The sequence below is a fragment of the Camelina sativa genome, chromosome 16 (genome assembly GCF_000633955.1).
Source record: "Camelina sativa cultivar DH55 chromosome 16, Cs, whole genome shotgun sequence".
In the NCBI taxonomy this organism is placed as follows: Eukaryota; Viridiplantae; Streptophyta; class Magnoliopsida; order Brassicales; family Brassicaceae; genus Camelina; species Camelina sativa.
Genome location: NC_025700.1, coordinates 20171155 through 20181042, shown reverse-complemented (window position 1 = coordinate 20181042; position 9888 = coordinate 20171155). Strand labels below are relative to the sequence as shown.

Here is a 9888-nt window from a genome sequence, read left to right as displayed (position 1 = left end):
TGTGTGAACTGATACTGTTAACAATAATAATGATTAGCTATAGTACTGTTATAGATTGCTTGATTTAGGACAAGTAAATATGACAGAGGAGAAAGATGGAAGTTTCTCAAAAACTGTAGAGTATCTGACTCACGACATGTGATTCAGTCTCTCTCGATCCAAATTATTATAAAAAATTAAATGTAGTTGATCCAAAAATCATGATCATCTCCTCTGAAATTTTACTTAATCTGTCAACCTTCCTGTTTCGCAAAAGTCCTACAGCCTCATAGGATTAGCCTATATATGGTTGTTCTTTGGAAATACCTTCTCTCTGCCCATTATTTTGTTGTAATTAATGTTAAGTTTTTTTTTTTTGGGTATTATTATTACGTACTGATGACGTGCATGTGATTCCAGTGCTAAGAGTAAGTACTTATTTTAGTCATCCTTACAGGTCAAATGTTTGGCAATGTCATTAATTGCCATTAAAATACGGTAGGTTAAGTTTGAAATAATCGCTTTCCTGCAAGTTTGAAAGGATGCTTAGCAAGTAAATTGTTAATTAGTTATGTTCGAAAAAAGGAAATTGATGTGCTAAGAAAGTATGAAGAAAGTGTAAAGTCTATGGTCAAAGTTAGAAACTAATTCCAAACAAAGATTTTTGAAAGCATATCCTCAACATCTGTTATATACTTATACCTAACTCGATTATGATTGATATGACAGTTTCTTTTCTTTACCTCACTTCTCTTTTAAAAATCACACAGTATAAATCTTCCAACGCGTCATTAAATAGTGACCATGTGAAAGGAATTCGTAAACTGATAAAGAACAGTTTTTTTTTTTTTTTTGGGTATCAACTATCAAGCCATTCAGTTTTTTCCCCGAGTTATTGGATTGTTTTTTGGCTCCACGTAAATATTTAATTTTCTATAAAAGTGTAAAGCTAAAAACTCTATCACTTATGTCTAACAAACATAAAATCCAAATTCGGCGACCATAAACCGAAATGATACATATACGTACTAAAGTTAAAGATAAGGGATTGGTCCCCCCTTGTACATGAAACAACCGAGTGTAACTAGTGGTTAGGGTTTCTCAGTACTGATTTAGTTAAGTTCTTTCCGAAGAATTACATCTTTGTCATTGTCCTGATCGCCATCCATTTCTAACTTCGGTATTATTGTTTCCTCTTCTGTCAACAACTGTGGTGTCTTTATCAGCACAATAGTGGTCCAAACAATATGTATCCATCCATCTAATACATATATACACCATACTCCATACATCCAAGCATGTTTTTATAGTATCACGCTATCAGCACAACAGTGGTCCAAAAGTCCAACCCAATCTAATATAGTATAACTATCACCATGCATCTAATATTCTAATACATATACACCATACATGATACGATCCATGCATGTTTTGGATGTATGCAGTATGTTGTATCTACATACATATCCATCTACCTATTAATCATGTCACACAAGACGAATATTATTTTATTTTGTTTCCGTCAAGAAAGAACACTCTTCTAGTAATGACGAAATCAAGTGTGGCAAAAAAACTACAAAAAAAAAAAACCATAGCTCTAGCCTCTAGGAAAAATATGCGTTTGAAAATAGTTAATACCCATTTAAAAACTGGGTTTCGGACTTTTGGAGACAAAACCTATGGGCCTTGGCCCAATTATTTAAGCGTCTAAGTCGGTCCGGGTATGTAGTAAATGAGTCGGGTTCTCCTTGTTTTCACCTCTGCTTCAGAAGTAAAAGAAGAAGACTTTATAGTTTAGGGTAAGTCAAAACGACAAAATTAAACCCAAAATCCGAAACAGAGTTCAGATCAGAGCTCAGGAGAGTTTGGAGCAAAGCGAGTGTGTACTTGGGAGTAACGATGGAAGACGATCGAAGTAACCCTCATGAACTCGATTTGGAGAAAGGCGAGCGACCAATTTGGTTGATGAAGTGTCCTGTAGTTGTCGCCAAGGCGTGGGGGAAGCTAACTCCTCCTCCGCCTCCACCTTCTTCTTATTCCTATTCCTCTGAATCTATTGACTTGGCGAAGGTTGTTCTCAACATTGATCCTCTACGACCTACCCCCGAGGTACATGTTCCATTTTGATTCTCAAAAGTTCTTATCTTTTTTTGAGGTGCCCTACTTTGTTGATTGAGTTACCTTCATTATTCCGATGGTTGTGTCCATAAAGTTGGAATCTTTCATGCCAATTTCACTTACCCATGTGGTTGATTTATCAAATCTAGCGTAGGGAAGGATCCTGCTTTAGTGTTTTGTATTTTGTTCTTTGTTGCAACTTATTTCCTTGTACTGGTATCATCAATCAGTTCACTATGGAGATGGTTCGTGCTGAGTATGAGAACATGCCAAAGAGCTACGCTGTGAATATGTTCAAAGACTTTGTTCCGATGGAGGTCTTTTCGGATGTCAATCAAGGTGATTTCCCTATTTGGATTTTACCTGTTTGATTGATAACATCAGGTTTTGTATCTTCGTTTGGCTCTCCATCTCATAATAGGCAAGCTACTCTATAGTTCATACAGCTCTTGAAGGAAAGATAGATCACAAGTTTGATATGAAGCCATATGGGGAAGACATTGAAGAATATGCAAGGCTTTGTCGGGAGAGAACGAGCAAAGCCATGGTTAAAAATCGACAGATACAGGTGTTTGTTCCCTTTAATTCATTTCTCTCCTATGCTGGCTCTTTGGTTAGCTAATTATGTAAGGACTTTTGTTTCCGTGAATTGCACTAAAGGTTATCGATAATGACCGCGGAGTACATATGAGGCCCATGCCTGGAATGATTGGTTTCGGTTCATCCAATTCAAAGGTAAAATGTTAATTCTTTTCTCAATGATTTAGCATATATGGAGTCATTATTAAGATGGTAAAAGAGTAATGAAGCAACAATTCAGCTTCAATGCTCGTTCTTTATCAGACTAATTGCGATTCAGGATGGATTCTTCAACTAATGATTTGAAACTTGAATCTTTTGTCTTGATCTTTTCTTTACCATATCAGCGTTGTTACCAATGTAAAAGTTTGTGTGTGTTTGAATGAGCAGGAAAAGAAGAGACCTGCCCCAGTCAAGCAAACAGAGGTGAAGAGGACGAGAAGAGATCGTGGTGAGCTTGAAGGTATAATGTTCAAGCTGTTCGAAGGACAACCTAACTGGACATTGAAGCAGCTTGTACAAGAGACGGACCAACCAGCACAGTTCCTGAAAGAAATACTGAACGAGCTGTGCGTGTACAATAAGAGAGGGTCGAACCAAGGGACATATGAGCTTAAACGTGAATACAAGAAAAGTGCTGAAGATGACACAGGTGGGCAGTAAAACCAATCCCTTGTGTAGTAGTACTCTATACATGTGCCATAGTCATAACATGTTTATTAAACCCTGAGTCATTGATCGGGGTAAAAAGATTTTAGCAGAGAGGAGAACAGAAGGATTTAAATTTGTCGAACTTTTTTATTTTTGTATTATTCACCGAAACAGACAAATAGAAAAAGTGAGTGATATAGCAACGTGCGGCACAAAAAAAAAAGAGTGGACATTCTCTCCCAGGCCCGATTCCCAAGCCAAGCCCAAAGAAGAATGGAGCTTTTGAAAAACCGCATCTCACCAACTTTCTAGCCCCAAAAAGAGAAAGAGCCAGCGGTCCATCAACAAGATGCTTCAAACCAACAGACCGTTAACACTTCCGACTACTGTTCCGACGAATTCCTCCGATCAACAGATACAGAACCGTCCTCAGTGAACGGGTTAAGGTAGTACCTCGGATAACGACCTCTCATACCATGGCTAACTTCCTAGGTAGTACCTCAGTCGCTATCTACTCGGATAACGACCTCTCATACCATGGCTAACTTCCTCTCAACCACTGTAAGCTCCTGTTCTGTTCTTCCTAAACTAATATCATAATCCTCCTTAATCTTGTGTAAACCTTTTGAAACCTTTTGCAAACCCCCAAGCTTTCACATCTTGCTTGCTCCACCATAACCTTCTCTGTCTGAACCCTATCCAATATGGCAACCCGAATCTCTTACCACCAAAAAGGCAAAGGTATTGACATCGGTTTCCCCCCCCTCCTTGCAAGCGTATTCGTGCACCTGAACTGGACACCGCCGAACTGAATAAAGCAAACTCTCTGACCCTCATCGGTCGTCTCACTAACCCTGCAGCCCAACGCCTCTGGTCACTGTTCCCTTTCCTAGCCAACAGATGGAACCTCAAAGGGAAAGCTATGAGAGCCGACCTGGGTAAAGGATGCTTCCAGTTTACGTTTGACTAAAAAGAAGATCTACAAAAAGTACTAGATAATAGACCTTACCACTATGACCAATGGATGGTCATCATCCAGAGATGGGAACCGATCATATCAGAAACCTTCCCCTCTTTGATCCCTTTCTGGATTGATGTACAAGGCCTCCCAAAACACTATTGGCAGCCAGAGATGCTTAAAGCTATTACAGAGGAACTGGGTGAGTTTATGGATCTAGAACTTACAACCTCCATTGCAAAAGTCAAGGTGTTAATCAATGGTCTCCAACCTTTAATTAAAGAGACGATGGTGGAGTTCTCTGGAGGAGGGGAAGCTCTAATCCACCTGGAATACAAAGGACTCAAAAAACACTGCACTCACTGCTTAAGACTATCGCATGAAGCAAAAGATTGTCCAGGACTGAGAAGAGAATTACCTAATAAGCCCACTCTTGCAACTGCAAACCCCTCTTCAATGTCCCATCCTGTCAAAGCCAACTACTATCTGCCAAGGGACAACTTTAGAGCCCCTAATCACTCGAGCTCTGAGTTCCAAAGCGATTTCTCACGACACACTCGACCTGCCCATAGTCGAACATCATATCGAGAATCCTCCAAAGAAAGAACATCAGGAAGATTGAACCACAAGGGAGAGAGGGAGAACCTACGCACCACTGAAAAAAGAATGGGGAACCCCTACCCCAGAGGCTCAGGCCCCTCAAGAGCTATGTCTCATGGGAACCAGTCCTTCCACTCCACACGCTCTCCCACCAACAGATCCCTAAGGCGATCGGGAGCGATATGATCATCGCCATAACAACAACTACCAATGGAGAGAAAAAGCTCAGAGAACTCTTACCTGGGAGGAAACTTCTGAAACTTTTAGACCAAGGCGCACACCTTTGGAGCGACAGACAACAAATGACCACACAATTGCAATCCCAATAAGAGCCAACCAGCCACCCACCACTGAGGACATCATGGGAGAGCTCCGAGAGGTGACAGTACAATATGTCACCTGCGCAGATCCTATTGAGAGTTTGGCGAGAAAACAAAGAGTTATACAGGGGGAGAGCCAAGGTATGATGGCTGAAACGGCTGCTCAGATCATTGCAACCCACACCTCCCAGAGCCCCATTCGTCAGGACTCTACCCCATCTGATAGAAGTGCACCAACTTCAAACCCCTCTGAACAAGGCGACCAAGAGACTGACCCTGATGATCCTAGTAGGAACCCACCTGCAAACAAGAAAAGAAGAGGAAGACCACCACTTAGTAAATCATCAGAAAAACCTCATAACAAGAGCCCTCTGAGACTCATAGGGGTAAAATCCAGTAAACGAAACAAATCAAACATACAAATCTCCCCTAAAGCTAGAGCCTCTACAGGCAGATCCTCTCCATGGGGAACAAACACTTCCAAACGCTCAGAAGGAAAAAAAAACTTACTGACCAATGCTTCCATGACCCATCTGGAAAGAGGAGAACCGTCTAGAGTGACGCAGCCCCCACCAATTAAGATTGTTCCGGCTATGGTGAAGAAGAAGGTGGATTTTCACAATCCACCCCCTCCTCTTCCTTAAAGATAGCTAGCTAGAACTGTTGTGGTATTGGGAACCCATGACAGTCCGACGTTTAAAGGAGATCCACAAATCAGTGGCTCCATCAATCTTGTTCCTCATGGAAACCAAGAACTCAAATGAGGTGGTCAAACTTGCTCTGCAGGATCTTGGTTTCCTTGGTATGAAACTAATACCTCCAACTCCAACTAGAGGTGGAGGTCTTGCACTCCTCTGGCAATCCGATATTGACATTCAAGTGCTCTCAGAAAGTCCAAACATCATCGATACTCAGATCAAGGCGGAAGGACGCTCCTTTTTTGCCACCTTTGTATACGGAGAACCTGATAAGTCCAAGAGGAAAGCAATTTGGGATCAGATATCATCTTTTGGACAAACCAGAAGTGATTCATGGGTCCTGTCGGGTGATTTTAACGGAATTTTAGACTTATCTGAAAAGATGGGTGGACCAGCTCGCCCTGAGGGATCCTTCGTTGATCTCAAAACCTTCATGTCTGAATGTGATCTGTATGATCTTAGCCACTCTGGAAATTTCCTGTCATGGAGAGGGAAGAGATATGAGCATTTAGATAGAGCCATGTCCAATACTGAATGGGCTCTAACCTATCCTTCAGGAAGAAGTGATTATCTACCTTTTGAAGCCTCGGACCACCGATCCCTGATCATATATTTTGATCTCAAAAGAAAGAAAAGAAAAGGCATCTTCAGGTATGATAGGCGCCTCCGCAAGAATCCAGAAGTCACTAAACTGGTCTTTAAAAGTTGGAACCCTACGGTGTTCGAAAAAGTTGAAACAAAGTTAGACAGATGCAGAGAAGCTATAATCAAGTGGAGTAGAGAAAAACATTTAAATTGCCAAAAAAACGATTACCCTTTTGAAGGAGAAGCTGGAAAAAGCTATGGCACAACCAAACACACCAGATGAGATCATAAGCTCGATCAATGAGGACCTCCAGAAGGCGTACGAAGAGGAAGAGGAGTTTTGGAAACAGAGAAGCCGACAGCTATGGCTCTCCCTAGGAGACCAAAATACTGGTTTCTTCCATGCTATCACAAAAGGTAGATTAACAGTCAATAAATTCTCTGTCCTTGAGGATGATCAAGGATCCGCTTTCTTTGATGAAAATGATATCCTCAAGGTCATAACCGACTACTACCAACTCCTGTTCACTGCAAAGCCAAGAGAAATCATGTCGACAGTTGAAGAAGCAATCAACCCATGTATTTCAGAGGAAATGAATATAAAGTTGACTGAATTACCTTCAAGCCTGGAAATTAAAAAAGCTTGCTTCTCTATCCATCCGGATAAAGCACCAGGACCTGATGGCTTCTCGGCCTATTTCTTCCAGTCAAACTGGGAAACAGTAGGCAAACAAATTATCAGAGAGATACAAACTTCTTCTCCTCAGGCCACCTGCCAACCAATATCAACGTCACTCATGTCAGACTAATCCCAAAGATTCCTAGTCCTAAGTCAATGAAGGATTATCGCCCCATTGCACTCTGCTCAGTGTATTACAAAATAATATCACAGATCCTTACTAACAGATTGAAGCCTGTTCTTCCAAGCTTAATATCCGAGAATCAGTCTGCTTTTGTCCCCAACAGAGCCATTGCGGACAATGTTCTTATCACTCATGAATCCCTTCACTACCTGCATACTTCAAAGGCAAAAAAGAATTGTTACATGGCGGTTAAAACTGACATGAGCAAAGTTTATGATCGAGTAGAATGGGAATTTATCATAGCTGTAATGGAGAAAATGGGATTTCATCAGAAATGGATCCAGTGTATCATGCAATGTATCACTTTCGTATCTTATGCCTACCTCTTGAATGGTACAGTACAAGGCAGAGTCTTTCCCCAAAGAGGTATCCGACAAGGAGACCCTTTGTCCCCCTTCATCTTCATCCTGTGTACCGAAGTACTCTCGGGACTCTGCAAAAAAGCAATGTCAGACGAGGAGATCATAGGCATAAAACTAGGCAAGAAAAGTCCACGACTAAATCACCTGCTTTTTGCTGATGACACCATGTTCTTCTGTAAAGCGGATCAGAAAGAATGTACCAGCCTCCTGAGGGTCCTCCAAAACTATGAACTGGCCTCAGGCCAAATGATTAACCCTCAGAAATCCACCATTACTTTCTCTGCAAAAGCATCCAAAGTTGTCAAAGAACAAACATATGCTATCCAGGGCATATCAAAGGAGGGAGGAGTTGGAAAATACCTGGGATTACCGGAACTCTTTGGGCGCAAGAAGAAAGACCTGTTTACGGCTATCGTAGACAAAATTCGATAACGAGCCAAGAGTTGGTCCTCGAGGTTCCTCTCAACTACAGGCAAAATGATCTTACTCAAGTCTATCCTTGCAGCAATCCAACTTACACAATGTCATGCTTCAAACTTCCAAGTTCCCTGTGTAAAAGAATACAGTCAATGTTAACGAGATTCTGGTGGGATTCGTCACCAGATAAGAAAAAGATGTGCTGGGTCTCTTGGAAGGAACTTACCAAAGCTAAAGGTGTAGGTGGACTCGGATTTAGAGATATTCAAAGCTTCAATGATGCCCTGCTGGCCAAGCTTAGTTGGAGAATCCTTACATCACCAAACTGTCTACTCGCTAAAATCCTACAAGGAAGGTACTGTCACTCTACCCCTTTCCTTGAAAGTGTAGCACTTGCAAACTCATCCCACGGTTGGAGAGGAATCTGTATTGGTAAGGATCTCCTACAAAGAAGGCTTGGGAAAGTGATAGGCAATGGCAAAGAAACCTCGATCTGGAGAGAACCTTGGATCTCTTTAGACTCACTGGTAGCCCCACTAGGACCTCCAACGGAAGCAACCTGCAATCTTTCAGTGTCCCACCTCATCTCCCCGATGACAGCAGATTGGGATAGAGAAAAGATCAGGAACCTACTCCCGGAACTAGAAGATGCTATACTCGACATCAAACTCAGTAAAAGAGGAGCCCAAGATGCCTTTGTATGGCTAGCCACAAAAGATGGAACCTATACAGCAAAATCCGGCTATTATGAGAGCATCAAAAGCTCCAGCTTGGCAACCCCTACACCATCTCATGCAGTGAGCGACTTCAATTGGTCAAAACATATCTGGAACCTGAATACCTCCCCAAAAAACAAACTCCTTCTATGGAAGGCGATGAAGGGTGCCTTACCAACATGAGAGAACCTTCGAGCCAGAACCATTAACTCCGAAGCTCACAGGTTTGGCGACTAGCCCCCCTCAAAACACCTCTGAACCCTGCATCTCTCAACTCGATTGGCGACCTCCTTGGAAAAGCTAGCAAACTAAATTGTTTACCCCCTTGTGGAGTTGGGATTGGCCCCCTTGCCCCATAGATACTGTGGGCGATTTGGATTGCCCGGAACCAACTGATCTTCAATGATAAGAGATCCTCCCCCCTCCAAACCGTAACCCATGTTGTCAAGCTGGGACGAAAATGGTGTGAAGCCCAGGAGATGAAACCTGCTCCAAAACCAAGACCACACCGCGTTCATATCGCCTAATCGAGGTCTGACACAGTCTTCTGCCATGTTGATGCGGCTTGGCACAAGGTGATATATCATGGTTTTTACGGTTTTTAACCATGATATAAGTGTGCTTTTTGAGTCTTTTCATTTGTTTCTAGGATTGTTTTTGAGTCTTTACAGGTTATTTAGGAATTTGGCACGGAAGGAGCATCGGTCGACACCTATGTTTATCCGACGAGAGAAAGAAGAAACTGGAAGTTTTACAATTTTACCCAAAGTTTTCCTAAATTGCAACACAAGTCCCTGACGTGTTTTAGGACATATAAATAGTGTTTTTGGGTTTTAGAAAATCCTTAAGTTTTATTTTAGGAAGTTATTTTTCTAGCAAGTTTTTGAGAGAGAGCTATTGAGAGCTTTCGGGAGAGAAAGAGATCAGAACTGCTTTGTAGAGAAGATTTCTTAACTCCCCTTTTTTACTTTTAATATCTATTGCATGTTATTCAGAATGATTTGTTCTTCATTAAACATGTCTGAGTAATTTGTTTGTTAGA

At 41.6% G+C, this 9888-nt stretch overlaps 1 protein-coding gene across 1 annotated transcript; it reads left to right on the top strand.

Annotated features, from left to right (window-relative positions):
- Window positions 1768–3488, top strand: LOC104751424 (transcription initiation factor IIF subunit beta-like). The gene is made up of 5 exons (XM_010473362.2): window positions 1768–2088; window positions 2328–2436; window positions 2535–2665; window positions 2758–2832; window positions 3067–3488. Exons 1-5 carry the CDS (start codon window positions 1879–1881, stop codon window positions 3337–3339), a joined length of 798 nt encoding a protein of 265 aa, XP_010471664.1. The 5' UTR covers window positions 1768–1878; the 3' UTR covers window positions 3340–3488.

Excerpts from the sequence above, each read along its gene's own strand:
- LOC104751424 (XM_010473362.2), top strand. The coding sequence starts at position 1,879 with ATGGAAGACGATCGAAGTAACCCTCATGAACTCGATTTGGAGAAAGGC. Across the intron at positions 2,089-2,327 it reads CTCTACGACCTACCCCCGAG|TTCACTATGGAGATGGTTCG; the intron begins GTACATGTTCCA and ends ATCATCAATCAG. Across the intron at positions 2,437-2,534 it reads CTTTTCGGATGTCAATCAAG|TTCATACAGCTCTTGAAGGA; the intron begins GTGATTTCCCTA and ends GCTACTCTATAG.